This window comes from Homarus americanus, unplaced genomic scaffold, assembly GCF_018991925.1.
Source record: "Homarus americanus isolate GMGI-L3 unplaced genomic scaffold, GMGI_Hamer_2.0 scaffold51333, whole genome shotgun sequence".
NCBI classification, from domain to species: domain Eukaryota; kingdom Metazoa; phylum Arthropoda; class Malacostraca; order Decapoda; family Nephropidae; genus Homarus; species Homarus americanus.
The window spans coordinates 140,302-157,555 of NW_024737950.1; the positions used below are offsets into that span (position 1 = coordinate 140,302).

A 17,254-nucleotide genomic window follows, 5' to 3' on the forward strand; every position below is an offset into this window, starting at 1 on the left:
TCCTTTTCTCCACTTCACCGCCTGGTTTCCCTCCATTCAACTTGCCTCCTTTCATGTTAACTCACAATAGTGAGGGGCTTCACTTGGCTGACGTGACAGCAAAAACAGGATAGGATCTGCTTAGCTTTTTAAATTTTGACGCCACATCTTATTCAGCAAATTCTTGTGTTTATACTAACAACTTGATAAAAATTATTCATCGTGAAACTCGGGGGAAATATAAGCAAGTTATGAAAGGAGAGTATTTCTGGAAGCAGTTATTACTCCTCACGTCAGCGTTGCTTTTCCACTCTTTTTTCAGACATGTAAACAAACAGGGGTCCCACGTCTGTATTTACATGGTGCAGAATACCAATCGGTGCAAATACGAGTACAGTATATATTAAAAATGTTCACTAATCACAATGTTGACAGTAGTGGCGAGTGGTTTATAGATTTGTATTGTGTATTTCTGTTTACAACGCGATAATTTCATATATATATATATATATATATATATATATATATATATATATATATATATATATATATATATATATATATATATATATATCGTGGTACAATTATGTTCATTAAATCCAACAGGTGTAATATATACTGTAGACTATGTATACACACAGCGGCCTCATTTCAGCCAGTTGCTACAATGGTCATCAGGCTTTACGTAAACGCTTGGGGCTTCCTCCCTGCCAAGCTGTTATAACACCACACGTGATTGGAAATGCGTTATATAAACTATTACCCTATTAAAACACACACACACACGCACACAGAGTACCTCCGTTGGCAGTAACACTATTAGTGCCACCAGTGCCAACCACCACATCCAGTACCACCACCACAACTACCACCACCACCACTACTAAAACTACCACCACAACCAGCACCACCATCACAACTACCACCACAAGCAATGCCATTAACAGCTTTACCTCTGCTAACAGCATTAACCTAAGCCACCACCACAATCACACCCACTACCAGTACCAGCAACGATACCATCAGCACCATGACATTCCATAACTACTACCAGTACAACTACAACCACCACCACGTCACCACACCATCCTCAACAACCGAAAACAATACCACCCCCCCCCAAACCACTACCACAACCAGTATCATCAGCTCTACTACAATTAACCACCACCATCGTGAGGCACCAGCGAGCCAAAGGGTGGTAGACAAGGCACTGAGCTGGCGCGGCTCCACCTGGCGTCCAACCAAACTATTCTGGGCTACCCAACCCTGAACTTCACCTCACACACCCAAGCCCACACGCCCTCACATATGACCTCATAAATTACCACCATACACAACACCTGCCACCATACACAACACCTGCCACCATAACCAACACCTGCCACTATAATCAACACATGCCACCATTCACAACACCTGCCTCCATACACAACACCTGCCACCATAATCAACACCTGCCACCATAATCCACCATTATCACCTGCCACCATAATCAACACCTGCCACCATAATCAACACCTGCCACCATACAACACCTGCCACCATAATCAACACCTGCCACCATAATCAACACCTGCCACCATAATCAACACGTCACCATAATCAACACCTGCCACCATACTCAACACCTGCCATCATACTACCTCAACACCTGCCACCATAATCAACACCTGTCACCATAATCAACACCTGCCACCATACACAACATACCACCATACTCACACCTGCCATCATACTCAACACCTGCCACCATAATCACCTGCACCTGTCACCATAATCAACACCTGCCACCATACACAACACCTGTCACCATAATCAACACCTGCCATCATACCAACACCTGCCACCATAATCAACACCTGCCACCATAATCAACACCTGCCACCATAATCAACACCTGCTACCATGCAACACCTGCCACCATACTCACACCTGCCACCATAATCAACACCTGCCACCATAATCAACACCTGCCACCATACTCAACACCTGCCACCATACTCAACACCTGCCACCATAATCAACACCTGCCACCATAATCAACACCTGCCACCATAATCAACACCTGCCACCATAATCAACACATGCCACCATACACAACACCTGTCACCATAATCAACACCTGCCACCATACACAGCACCTGCCACCATACACAACACTTGCCACCATACACAACACCTGCCACCATACACAACACTTGCCACCATACACAACACCTGACACCATAATCAACACTTGCCACCATCAACACCTGCCACCATACACAACACTTGCCACCATACACAACACCTGCTACCATAGCACCTGACACCATACTCAGCACCTGCTACCATAAACACAGAAATATGAGCTCACACACACACACACACACACCTGACACAGGAAGCCAGTACAGTATCTACGTACAGTAAATCAGTACTCATTTGGTGAGTGCCGGAACCCCACGAAAATGGCACCAGCTGTGGTCCACAGGTGGGCCCCAGGTGGTCCACAGGTGGCCCTTGGTTGAAATATTACTGTAAAGTATTTTTTAAACTCTCATCAATGTTCAGTCTTGGCAAGGTTGGTATTACAGACTAACTGGTACCTCTTCCACCACCTGGTACCTCCTGCACCATCTGGTACCCCCTATACCACTTGATACCCCCTACACCACCTAATACCTTCCACACCACTGTTACAATTCAATTCACCACTTGGTACCTCTTGTACCACCTGGTATCTCCTTCACCACCTAGTAACTTCCACACCACCTGGTGCCTCTTGCACCAGCTGCACGTGGTAAATAGTATCTTGACAAATTAAGAAAACGTATCGAATGGTCGTAAGATGCTAGGTGACGGAGACTGTAATAAATATAGTGTGAAGAAATGGGGTGATGACGGAGTAGTGAGGAAGAGGGAGAAGAACAGTGAAGAAGAAGAGGGTGAAGAGGAGTGAAGAGGGAGAAGAACAGTGAAGAAGAAGAGGGTGAAGAGGAGTGAAGAGGGAGAAGAACAGTGAAGAAGAAGAGGGAGAAGAACAGTGAAGGTGAAGAAAGGGAGTAATGAAAAAGCAACGAAGAAGAAAAATAATAAAAACAAGCATAAACAAAAAAAAGAAGCGGTAGTAGGAAAGAGGGTGAGAAAGAATTAATACAAATAAAATAAAGGAAGTGAAATAAACAAAGACTCAGTAGATAATCACAAGGAGGAGAAGTGGGAAAGAAGGAAGAGGAAGGAAGGAAGGAAGGAAAGGGCTAACATGAGGAAGAAGGAATAAGTTAATGATAAGGAAGAGGAGTGGATTACTATAAGATGAGGAGGAAGGCAGATGAACAAAAAAATAGTAGATCGAGAAAGAAGGAACAGAAAGAAGAGGAGAAATGAAGAGGGAGACGAGAGAAGAGGGTGAAGGTAAGGAAGAGGAGAATTGGGAAGAAATAAGAAGGAATAGAAAGGAAGAGCCGGAGGTAGAGAAATAGGGAGGAAAAGGAAGATGATGAAGAAAGAAGAGAAGGACGAATATGGTGAGAAAGAGGAGGAGGAGGACTTGAAAGAACAAGAGGAGTATTAAGAGGAATGGGAGTGGAGGAAGAGCAGGATGGAGAAGAAACAGAAATATATATCGCCAATTATCATAAATCCAAAAAAAAAAGAAAGTGAGGAGAGAGAGAAAGAAAAAAAGAAAGAAAGAGAGGTGAGAGAGGTGAGAGAGAGAGCATGACCCACCGGCTGCATGACTCACCAACCGTCATGCATTGTCAAAGTCTTGCATTACGGCAGCTGCCTCCCTCCCCTCCTTTCCAATCCCTCCCTCCTTACCTCCTTCCTTTCACCCCCATTTCCATCCACCACTCTTTTTCTAAAAATAAATAAACAAATAATAAAAAAAAAGCCTCACACCCTTCCATCTTATTTCCCTCTCCTCCCCTCCCTTCCTCCCTTACTCTTTTCCCTCCCTTCTTCGGACCCACCACTTACTCCCCCCTCCATTACCTTCCTCCTTCCTTCCACCTTCTCCCTTCTCACTCCACCCACCCTCCCTCCCAGTCACCCTTCTCCCTACATCCTCACTCCCGCCCCTCGACCTCTCCCCCCCTCCCTCCCTCTCTTCCTCCTTTGTTTCCCCCCTCCTACAGTTCTCACGTATCGCTGTTGCTAACTCCTCTTCCTCTCCTCCTCCTCTGCCTTCCTCACTCTCACCCACCCTCTTCCTGTTCCCCATTACATAAGTTGTTATTGTTGTTTTTTTACTGTTATCTCTTTCATCTTGGGTTATTTAAGTAATGTGTATAATCTGCATTAGTTTTTGTTAGTGTTATTAATATTAGTATTATCACAGTGTATGGAACCGGTTAATGAGTCTTCATGGGTCAAGAAATACGGACAGACACAACAATTACTCAAAACAACATACAGACATTTAGCCATACAATACTGTCTCTCCGCCAGCTTTTGTAGAGAGAGTGTGTGTGTGAGTGTGTGTGTCACAGGCAAGCAGTCTCCTAGATTATACCGGCTCACCACACACACACACACACACACACACACACACACACGATCCCCCTCCTCTCCACCCCCACCCTCCCATTCTCCACGCGACTCTCTTCTCCACGTACCTCCTCCCACGAACACCACTTCCCCGTGTCGCCTCTAGATCACATGCTCTCCTCCCCCTCCCTCCCTCAGGTCACATCTCTTTCCTCAGCTCTCACCTGGACACCTCTCCCTCACCCTTACACCCTACATCACGTCTCCCTGCCAGCCTTCTCTCCCTCCCTTTTAACCCCCATACAGCCTGCTTTTTTACTCAGCCAACCCTCCCTGCCTCCAACTCTCCCTCCCTCCCTCGCTCGCTCACTCAGTTACCATCCCTGCACATCTCTCCTTCCTCTCTCACACAATTAGCCTGCCTCTCTCCCTCCCTTACTCAGTTACTCTCCCTGCCTCTCTCTTCCCTCCCTTACTCAGTTACTCTCCCTGCCTGTCTCTTCCCTCCCTTACTCAGTTACCTTCCCTTCCCTCCCTTACTCAGTTACTCTCCCTGCTTCTCTCTTCCCTCCCTTACTCAGTTACTCCCGTCTCTATCTCTTCCCTCCCTTACTCAGTTACTCTCCCTGCCTCTCTTCCACACAGTTACCCGAACGCTAACCCAAACCTAACCTATTCTAACCTAACCTAACCTAACCTCCCCCAAGTAACCTGAGGGTGTTTAATCATCAGGTGACATAAGCTAGGGGGAGGGGGGGGATTTGCACGTGTTTCCACTAAGTTTCCCGTTGTTATGAACCGTTAGGTGTTGTGAGTCACTGTACTTTCCCTTTAACTGTTATCTCCCACCATTCGTCTAATCTCGCTGCCCTACTATCTTTATTGCTTTTCTTTATCTTTAACAGGGTGTGTGTCAATGACTCTCACTCTCTCTCTTTCTCTCTCTCTCTCAGGAAGATTGTAAATGACACCTGCATATTCATTTACAGAGATAGATAGATAGATAGATACATAGATTAGTAAGCAGATAGACAAACATGTAGGCCGTGGCAGACTGAAAAACACAACGCACTTGTAAACACACACACACACACACACACACACACACACACACACACTCGTCTTCTGTAGCCCTTGCCCAACATTACCTGGCATGGATCACGTACACACTAATGCCTTTCTTGTTGCTTCGCCTTAAGTCTTGCCTTACCCGAGTCTTGCCTCACCGGTGTCCTGGCTCACCCGTGTCCTGGCTCACCCGTGTCTTGCATCACCCGTGTCCAGCCTAACTCGTGGTGCATCACCCATATCTTACATGACCCGTGTCTTCCATCACCCGCGTCTTGCCTCACCCGTCTTGCTTCACCCGTGTCTTGCCTCACCCGTGTCTTGCCTCACCCGTGTCTTGCCTCACCTCACCCGTGTCTTGCCTCACCCGTCTTGCTTCACCCGTGTCTTGCCTCACCCGTCTTGCTTCACCCGTGTCTTGCCTCACCCGTGTCTTTCTTCCACCGTTAGAAAAAGAAGATAGAGACGGAGAAAACAGAAAGAGAGAAAATAAAGAGAGATAGCTAAGAAAAAGCAGAGAGAGAGAGAGAGAGAGAGAGAGAGAGAAATCAGAAAGAACAAAAGCGAGATAGGAAAACGTGAGAAGAGAAACTGAGAGAGGGGGGGGGGGCAATAGAAAGTAATAACAATTTATCAGACTTTCTCTAAAAAAGGGTATTTTCTTAAGTAAATATTAATGTTTGGTAGTGTTTACTCATTAACAGTTTTATTCCCTTCATTCATTCAAAATACGTTTATTCATTCATACTTTCATTTACTCATGAAACTTTTTACTCATTCGTTTATTCATTCATTCATTCATTCATTCATTTGTTGCTGAGAGTTGACGGATTGAAGCCACCAAGAGTTCAATCATTTTTCATTTAGTTGATTCATTCATACATTCATTCACTGATGTTATTTTTTCAGTTAGCTATCGGTTATTGAAACGAAAGATAGGGTTAGATTAGGTTAAAGTTAGATTAGGTTAGGGTAGGTTAAGTTCAGGGAAGGGTAGGCTAGATTAGGTTTCTGGGTAGGTTCAGGTTAGGCTAAACTGAGGTTAAGGTAGGATAGGGTAGATTAGATGTAGGTTAAAATTAGATTAAATACGGTACGATAGGATAAATTTAAGTTAAGGTTAGGTTAGGTTAAGGTTAACACGCACAGACGCACACATACATTAGTACACTAGCACACCCACCCAGACATACCAGCCGTATACACACACACACACACACACACACACAGAGACACACACACCTCTTATTGATATGATATTATGAAAGTAAACAACTCAAGTACGAACACTCAAAAGCTTCTCAAATTCCCCGCCACTCAATACCAACACGCTCATGAAAACTACACCAGACTAATGATAATAATAATACAGTCGGTATATGGTGTGAGCTTGTGTGTAGTGGTGTGATCTTGTGTCGTGGTGTGAGCTTGTGTGTCGTGGTGTGAGCTTGTGTGTCGTGGTGTGATCTTGTGTGTTGTGTGTCGTGGTGTGATCTTGTGTGTCGTGGTGTGAGCTGTGTGTCGTGGTGTGTGTGTGTCGTGGTGTGAGCTTGTGTGTCGTGGTGTGAGCTTGTGTGTCGTGGTGTGAGCTTGTGTGTGTCGTGGTGTGAGCTTGTGTGTCGTGGTGTGAGCTTGTGTGTGTGTGAGCTTGTGTGTCGTGGTGTGAGCTTGTGTGTCGTGGTGTGAGCTTGTGTGTCGTGGTGTGAGCTTGTGTGTCGTGGTGTGAGCTTGTGTGTCGTGGTGAGCTTGTGTGTCGGGTGTGAGCTTGTGTGTGTGTGTCGTGTGTGGTGTGATCTTGTGTGTCGTGTGAGCTTGTGTGTCGTGGTGTGATCTTGTGTGTAGTGGTGTGAGCTTGTGTGTGGTGTGAGCTTGTGTGTGTCGTGGTGTGATCTTGTGTGTCGTGGTGTGATCTTGTGTGTCGGTGTGAGCTTGTGTGTCGTGGTGTGAGCTTGTGTCGTGGTGTGAGCTTGTGTGTCGTGGTGTGAGCTTGTGTGTCGTGGTGTGATCTTGTGTGTCGTGGTGTGAGTGTGTCGTGGTGTGAGCTTGTGTGTCGTGGTGTGAGCTTGTGTGTCGTGTGTGTGTGGTGTGATCTTGTGTGTCGTGGTGTGATCTTGTGTGTCGTGGTGTGATCGTGTGATCTTGTGTGTGTGATGTGTGTGTGTCGTGGTGTGAGCTTGTGTGTCGTGGTGTGAGTGTGTGTGAGTGTGTCGGTGTGAGCTTGTGTGTCGGTGTGATCTTGTGTGTCGTGGTGTGAGCTGTGTGTGTCGTGGTGTGAGCTTGTGTGTCGTGGTGTGAGCTTGTGTGTCGTGGTGTGAGCTTGTGTGTCGTGGTGTGTGATCTGTGTGTCGTGGTGTGAGCTTGTGTGTCGTGGTGTGAGCGTGGTGTGATCTTGTGTGTGGTGTGAGCTTGTGTGTCGTGGTGTGAGCTTGTGTGTCGTGGTGTGATCTTGTGTGTGTGAGCTTGTGTGTGTCGTGTCGTGTGATCCGTGTGTGTCGGTGTGTGGTGTGATCTTGTGTGTCGTGGTGTGATCTTGTGTGTGTGAGTGTGTGTCGTGTGTGAGCTTGTGTGTCGTGGTGTGAGCTTGTGTGTCGTGGTGTGATCTGTGTGTCGTGGTGTGATCTTGTGTGTCGTGGTGTGATCTTGTGTGTCGTGTGTGTGTGATCTTGTCGTGGTGTGATCTTGTGTGTCGTGGTGTGATCTTGTGTGTCGTGGTGTGAGCTTGTGTGTCGTGGTGTGAGCTTGTGTGTCGTGGTGTGAGCTTGTGTGTCGTGGTGTGAGCTTGTGTCGTGGTGTGAGCTTGTGTGTCGTGGTGTGATCTTGTGTGTCGTGGTGTGAGCTTGTGTGTCGTGGTGTGATCTTGTGTGTAGTGGTGTGATCTTGTGTGTCGTGGTGTGAGCTTGTGTGTGTGGTGTGAGCTTGTGTCGTGGTGTGAGCTTGTGTGTCGTGGTGTGAGCTTGTGTGTCGTGGTGTGAGCTTGTGTGTCGTGGTGTGATCTTGTGTGTCGTGGTGTGAGCTGTGTGTGTGGTGTGAGTGTGTGTGGTGTGAGCTTGTGTGTCGTGTGTGATCTTGTGTGTCGTGGTGTGAGCTTGTGTGTCGTGGTGTGATCTTGTGTGTAGTGGTGTGATCTTGTGTGTCGTGTGATCTTGTGTGTCGTGGTGTGATCTTGTGTGTCGTGGTGTGAGCTTGTGTGTCGTGTGAGCTTGTGTGTCGTGGTGTGATCTTGTGTGTCGTGGTGTGATCTTGTGTGTCGTGGTGTGATCTTGTGTGTCGTGGTGTGATCTTGTGTGTCGTGGTGTGAGCTTGTGTGTCGTGGTGTGAGCTTGTGTGTCGTGGTCGTGGTGTGAGCTTTGTGTCGTGGTGTGAGCTTGTGTGTCGTGGTGTGAGCTTGTGTGTCGTGGTGTGATCTTGTGTGTCGTGGTGTGATCTTGTGTGTGTCGTGGTGTGTCGTGGTGTGTCTTGTGAATGATGATTATCAGCGGGCAGGCTTTAAGGTCACAATGAAGCAAAAGTTGGCGTACATTATTAGGCTAGTGACCTACTCTCTCTCTCTCTCTCTCTGTGTGTGTGTGTATGGTTATCAGCATATATATACATATATTCCTGTTTCTCAGCTTCTCTCCTTTTAACTTCTTCTGCCTTCACTTTCCCTCTGCCTCTTCCATCACTCTCTCTCTCTCTCTCTCTCTCTCTCTCTCTCTCTCTCTCTCTCTCTCTCTCTCTCTCTCTCTCTCTCTCTGCCACCCATACTTGTCTCCTAGATTTAACCATGATAGGCCTTAACCTAACCTGTTCCCTTAGGTAACACACCTGTTCCCTTAAGTAACACACCTGTTCTCTAGATTCTCAAACTGGGGTCCGTGAAAAATGTTTTTGAGAAATAGTGAATTTAACGTTTGTGAGAGATTTGGCGATTCCAATTCGCAGGATGTTTTGGATTTGGGTTGAAATGAACAAATGCTTTGGACTATGATTTATTCTTTGATTATTGACAATATTTGTATGCGTCATGGTATATAAGGGGTCCTTGGTTGAAGAAAGTTTGAGAACCCCTGCTAAGTAACATACCTGTTCCCTTAAGTACCACACTTGTTCACTTAAGTAACACACCTGTTCCCTTAAGTAACACACCTGTTCCCTTAAGCACAATACCTGTTCCCTTAAGCACAATACCTGTTCCCTTAAATTAACACGCCTGTACCCTTAAGTAACACGTCTGTACCCTTAAGTAACACGCGTGTTCCCCGAAGTAGCACACCTGTTTCCTTAAGTTACACTGTACATAACTTACATAACTAACAGTGTTCTTTATTAAATTTCAAATTATAAATATTCACTATGTAGGCTAGTTTATGATTACGTCGATAACTCTCTAGATAACGTAAGAAGGTAGTATATCTTTCTTCCTCCAACAATGAATCTTGCCGTGTGAAGATTTCCCGTCACCAGAAATCCAGGTCTGCCTCCACATGTTTGGCGATCAATAGCCTGTTGGCGCTACTACATTAGTGAAGGAATTATCATCGGCAGCCTCGTATGAGGTCTGTGAGGTCCCTGCTCTTTCCCCCACCTTCTTGTCGTCCATATTTGCACCTTTGACCTCAGGCTCCCCGGTGGGTGCGCTATGACCCGTGAGGAAAGGCCATTTTCCTGTAAACTAGTATTATTGTACTTCCTCGGATAATGAACAGTTAGTGGCAAATATCTGTTCCTTTGTGGTAGTAGAACGGCGGAATTACCTGAAGATTAACCGCCCCATCTTATTTTGCCTGATGATTAAGCACCCTAATGCTAATCAAACCTAACCTAATATAACCTGACCTAATTTAACCAAGCATTACATAACTTAACCTAACATTACATAACTTAACCTAGTCTAACCTAACCTAACCTCCCCTCAGGTAGCGTCAAGGGTGTTTAATTAATCATGGGGTGAAATAAGCTGGGGGCTGATCTTCAGGTGACCCGAGCGGAGGACTGTTTGTATGTTTACGTGTCCTGGTGGTGCCTCAGGACGAGGTGCTGGGTCCTACTCTCTTTTGTATGGAAATAGGTCACGTCATAATACTGTTTACATGCTCATCCATACGTACACACCACACACACACACACACGTCCACACACACACACGCATGTATCGGTACTAAATTCTCATAAGTAAATAGCTTCTCCTGTTTCTATACGGCTTTTCAGTATAGATCAACTTTATGTTATACGGAGATTTATTTCGAGTGTGTGTACGCTCGAGAGAGAGAGAGAGAGAGAGAGGAGAAAGTTTTGTTTGTTCTCACCCTCCCTTAATCCATGCTAAGTTAGCTCCCACTACAACCCCCCTTCACCCTCCCTCCTCCAGGTTCTACACCCCCAACACCCTCCACCTCGGCCACCACCACAACCACCCTACCTGGTGCACGTACCACCATACTCCACCATGCTGGTTACATTACAGATTACAGATTGCCCAAGAGAGGGCTAGTTTATTGGGCACCCCCTTACATCCTGTGCAAGGTGAAGCGCTGAAGCGTTTACAGAGCCCAACTGGGAAGCATGCGGAGTTCATGCTTGCCTTTATGACTCATGAATTAAGGGCGTAAAGGCCTGAAGGGTCATGGGTGTGTGGTATCTACTTGACCCAACACTTGACCCAATAACCTCTCCTGACTGACTGAACGTTAGTTTTAATTCCGCCTGAGGAAGATCGACCAAAAAGCCTTATCATCATCATACATGTTGGCGGGCGTATGAGCTCACCTCACTAATGCAGTTTTGTTTAATTCTTGTTGATCTGGTTGATGTAGGAGATTACTTTGGGGTTATAAAATGACTAATGGTGATGGGGATAATGGTAGTGGTAAAACAGCTAGTTATGAAACCACAGACTTAAGCTATACCTAATATATGTGGCCACATAGATGAGGCGCTGTACAAAAGAATAGTCGATCACCCGAAGATTAAGACACCTCAACTTATTTTACCTGAAGATTAACCACCCTAACGCTACCTAGGACGGTTACGGTAGGTTAAGTTTGGTTAGATTTGGTTTGCAAGGTTAGCGCTAGATTAGGTTAAGGTTCATTAAGTTAGGTTAAGGTTCATTAAGTTAGGTTAGTTAGGTTAAGGTTCATTAAGTTAGGTTAAGGTTAATTAAGTTAGGTTAAGGTTCAGTTAAGTTTGGTTAGGATAGGTTAAGGTTCAGTTAAGTTTGGTTAGGATAGGTAAGCGTTTGGGTGATAAATTTTCAGGTGAAATAAATCAAGGTGTCGAATCATCAGGTAAACTGAATATCCCATAACATGTTAACTATCACAGACAATCCAAGGAATTTATTCAGAGTGAAACATAATAAGGAAGATTGAGGTAGAGGAAATGACTGTTACAATATGCTGGTAGTTAATAACATCCTTGAGACGAGCGACCAGCTTATCCTGCGGCGTTCATGAAGGACTGTACTGTACTTGTTTGTTGTTTGACTTGTGAAGGACTGTACTGTACGTGTTTACTGCAGGATTTATGAAGGACTGTACTTGTTTATTGCAGGATTTATGAAGAACTGTACTTGTCTGTTGTATGACTTATGAAAGACATTACTCGTTTTGCTGTAGGATTTATGAAGGACTGTACTTGTTTTGCTGTAAGATACAAAATAAAGGTGCAGGAGGAATATGGCAGAGAGTCTGTTGATATTGTGTTGACATTAGATCTGTTGATTAATCGAAGAGGAGTGTTTAGCTATACGGCACAGTACCTGGGTCACTTGAGGGTGGTTTTAGCTCTTGACTTTATTAACTGGTCACTGCAGGAAAATGACATCTTATTGTTATTATCATAGCATCGTTATTATACTCCAGGGAATAGATGATTACTGTTATCTATCGAGTTATTGTCATTACTACCACCTATCATGTTATCGTCACTATACGTACGGTGGTTAATGCGATTTAACTCGTCAAAGATGACACCAAGGCAAACATTACTGATGAAGCAGAGGATGTGAGGATTGATTTTACTAGCTGCTAAACATATAGTATTATGGTTCAGGGGTGAATGACGACGACAGGGTGTTTAAATGTGAAGCTCAACACATTTATGGATGTTTGTGGTAGGGAAGGCGGTGGAAATATTTTGTACATGGTAGAGTCTCGGAGGTCGCGCACCATATGGGAATGAGGTATTAATTATTTCTTAGTTCTTTTTTTCAGATAGGGAATCATAACAAATTAATGATGATGCGAGAAATTTACGCAAGAGGAAAGAGTTAGTTTAATATTCATGTACGGAAAGTCCTCTGCTACACATCGGTAAGTTACAAACGAATTTAATCGACAACACTCAGCCATACATTGTGGCTGATTATAGGACGCCATTACTCACCGGATGTGTTCGATTTGGTTAAATTAATTCAATGATGATGACGATAAGGCAGAACAATGGATGGAAGAAGAAGCTCAATTGAAATGATTTTCTCACTAAGAATTAATGATACAAATATTGGGAGAGGAGCAAAATTACTCGGGCAGGTACTTAGTTACACAGCTTTACGTCCCAGTGAGTCTTGTAAAAGCTGTCAAAAATCTATATACAGTAAATCAGTTAGAAGTATGGTGAGAAAATAGTAAGGAAAAGCATACTGGTAGTGCTGGCTGTAGCGTAAGGCAGGGTAATGTGATATCATTTATGTTCTGTATATCTCTACTGATAAGGAACTATCCCAGACACGTAACAACAGCAGTATTACCTAGGCCTGCGCCGACTCGCGATATTGTACCGATCTCAAGAGTGTTTGGTAATCCTCCTGAACATTATTAACAGTCGGAGTTTTGAATCTAGGAATGTAGATAAATGTGAAGAGGTCAAAGGTGATATGAGTGTCCAGCTATCTTAAGACAAGCTGTGAGATAAATGCTGGAGGCGAGACACGATTATAAAAACAATAAATGACTTCACATAACTTGGAGTGAACTTTAATACTAGAGAGAGAGAGTCAATCAAAAATCCGATGTTTCAGGAACATTGGCTTGCTGTATTCCGTTAGAAAATGAAAGTATTTTCATGAAACTTAAAATCCTTAAAAGACTGTTATTAATATATCGAGTTGAATCATAGGCCTTTACAACAACAACAAAATGTGGGGTGAGGTTCAATCGGTAGATATGAGGATATACTTTATTAAATAGGGGGTTACTGATGAGATAAAAACATTAATGTCGATAGACAAATAGAGGTTGAGGTGGTGTGTGCTATGGTTTCTGGCAGGGACACGTCATGAATGTGGATGAAGACAAGTCTCCAAAGAAATATTACAGGTGGATGAGATGGAGATGAAATACAGAACAGACAATACAAAGAAGAACCACAACAATAGCAGAGTTAAAGGAGAAAAGTGTGTTCTTGGCCAGGAGTGAATGGAGACTTTATAGGAGGCTTGAAGACTGACAGGCCACCAGTCTACCTTAGAGTGGTGAGAAGGTGAACAATAGAACACAAACAGTGAACCGACCCCTGTGTCTCTGGTACTCCTCGGCGACTGGCGTCAGAGATATTAATCAACTGAGGTACAGTAAAATATATTATATTATGCTGTACAAAGAAGGGAGAGTTGGCATCTTGTTCACTTCCACCTGCTACCTACACCTTGTATAAATACTGACAACGTGTTATCACACATTCTGACGGCGGCACCTTGATGGCTGTCCAACTGACCAAACTGTTGTTGACACGCTTGGTACAGAGGAACGCACACGGCGGAGAAGAGCTTATGACAAAGTGTTAACAGTGGTACAGCACCACCTGAAGTATTCCTAATGATGTAAATGTACAAGGGCATGATAAAGTGAACATGTGCTATACAATCACGGGAAAAAGTCTAGTTAGTCCTCCGTCCCATCCACGAACCCTATCTCCTGAACCTGTGAATCCGAAACCACACTTTGTTGGGTGGCCCCATAGAGGACGCATTGTGTGATATCTCAGTGACGAGGATGAGAACAGTGAAGATGGATGATAACATTGTACTGAATCACACTATTATTCTGACATAAATAACAATAGCCGTGAATATCGATAAAATCATCCTTCAGTGAACAACAAAAACACTGTGTGGCTGAAATTTTACTCGCTACTATTCAGGCGCGAGGCAAAATTTAACGAACTGCCTGTTATTAGCAAACACTTACATCACTAACCAGGACAACCCCCTGTCAATGACGGGTATAGATACAAAAAAAAATAGTTCCCCGTCATAACCTTTTTACCAAAGACCACAAAATCAAGACTAAGGCAACATCAAGTGTCAATCGTCACCTTTAAACACATTATTTACACTAACACAAACATTTCATCAACAATAATAGTTTCAACCCATGAGGTGAAAACGGCCATTATAACAAAATCCCCTGAGAATTTTTGGCATTTATTTCATGCCTAAACTGTCTTGTATCTCCATAATTTATAAGGCCTATGTGATGGTCTTAACGTATTACTACTCAAGATAAAACAGTAAGAACATATAATCAGCGTTTTTTTTCCACTACCAACACCACAGAGTTCCCAGTCACCGTCCCCGGCTACTGGGATTACCTTCACGTTCACAAATATTGGGTACAATAATGGACTTCTGTTGGTCATTAATTTTCTAGGGGAATGTTCTTGAGAATAATATTTATCTGAGGGTGATTATTGTAAACGTACACAATCCAAAGCACACCCACACCATAACACACACCCACACCATTACACACACCCACACCACAACACACACCCACGCCTACCTTCTGCCAGCACACGTAGGTTGTATCTCCTTCTTGACCCATCTTTCGGGCGGCCTCTGCACATTTTCCTCGACCACCTGATCCTCCACCACACCCACGGTAGTGTTGTGGAGGCGGTAGAGCATGAGGCCGCCTACGATGAGGTGCAGCACGCCCACGCCCGCCAACACGTACAAAACATAACCACGGACAGCCATGACAGGTCAGTATGTGTGTCAGCCTTCAACTATGGACTGGAGGGATTGGTTCAGTGATGGTTCACTGACTTGTTCACCGGTTCTTTTAAATTTAAGGGTTCATTGTTTTCTTCATTACGGTATGATTCATCTTGTTCACTTTCGAGAGTTCATAGTTCGCTTCGTAGTCTCGAAATGCTCCTTCATAGCATACATCCAATATCACAGATTAAGGCACTGCATTACTGTTAACTTCGCTGTTAATTTGCACCTGTAATCGTCTCTGAATAAATATTTTGAATTTCAGTAGAAACTACGCAACAACAAACTGTGACAATTCATGTTATTTGAGAAAGAACATATAAATTAGGCCAAAGAATAGTGCAGTTGCGTGGTTGTAAAATGTTATTCTTGTACTATTGTCTTAAAATCATAACTAGACGTCAAATTGTATTTACCTCATAACTGAAGATTTAAAAACGCCCTTAAGAGCTACGGTCATAACCAGAGCGTCCACAATAGTATCTACATTACACCGACTCTACGTTAAATTAAAAAAATCAGTGAGTAGTTCCCACACTTACGATACAAAAACAAATGTAACAACCTAAGAATCACGACCCAGAAATGCGAGTTAATGCAGTAACGAATTGGAGGACAAACATTCTCATAAATCTGAACTTAAAACATCCCTGTTCATTATACAGGAACTCAAGACAACCCTAGTTCATTATAATGAATTGTAGACACTCCCTAGTTCATTATAATGAAGTTGTAGACACTCCCTAGTTCATTATAATAAGGTTCCAGACTTCCTTAGTTCATTATATAGGGGTTCTAGACAACCCTAGTTCATTATAATGGGGTTTCAGACCCTTGAGTTCATTATAATGGAGTTCTAGACACCCCTAGTTCATTATAATGGGGGTCAGAGACACTCCAGCAACGGACATTTTATTATTATTATTATTACTAGTAGTAGTAGTAGTAGTAGTAGTAGTAGTAGTAGTAGTAGTAGTAATTATTTTACTATTGTTGCTATTAGAGAATAATTAAATGTTAGAGTAAGGGAAGGAAAAATACGTATACAATAATAAATATAGAGAGAACCAGAACCGTATCACAGGAGGACGAGACAGTTATAAGAGGGACTCATTGACCATGTATTATTATAAGGGTGTGAAACATGGGGTCTAGGTACAAATGACGTACAGAATATGAGAGCAATATATTCAGAGTAAATAAGATGTAGATAATGAGAAATAAAAGAATAAAGGAATGCGGAAGGGAAAGGAGCGTCGAGCAGGGAGTGGATCAAAGTCTTGCTCTGGTAGGATGGTCATATTGAGGAAATGATAGTGGAAGATTGTGTATAAAAACAGGTGTATGATTCAGAGAGGAAGACCATAAAGGAGGTAGAAGGATAAGGTGAGGAGAATAAAGATACAGATAGCAGTAATTAGCGAGGAAGAAGGGAGAGCACGGCGTCCAGTGGTTTATGGTGGGATGGACGTGCTGGTGATGCGTGATGCTGGTTAGTGTAGGGGGTGGTAGAGGTAAACACGATAGGTTATATTTTGATGCCATGTTGGATCACCACAAGATTAGACCACCCGTTTATGTTATCTGATGATTAGATAATAATAATAATAATAATAATAATAATAATAATAATAATATTATTATTATTATTATTATTATTATTATTATTATTATTATTATTATTATTATTATTATTATTATTATTATTATTATTATATTTATCAGGTATACACATAATGGTAAAACGTT

At 43.4% G+C, this 17,254-nt stretch overlaps 1 protein-coding gene across 1 annotated transcript in view; it reads right to left on the reverse strand.

Moving 5' to 3' along the window:
* LOC121873631 (arginine kinase) overlaps positions 1 to 15,499 on the reverse strand; it is a 90,130-nt gene extending 74,631 nt beyond the window's left edge. The window contains exon 1 of the mRNA XM_042377279.1: positions 15,288 to 15,499. Within this exon, the coding sequence (XP_042233213.1) occupies positions 15,288 to 15,484 (197 nt within the window). The 5' untranslated portion in view covers positions 15,485 to 15,499. The remainder of the gene's footprint in view (positions 1 to 15,287) is intronic.
* Positions 15,500 to 17,254: the final 1,755 nt, after the last annotated feature.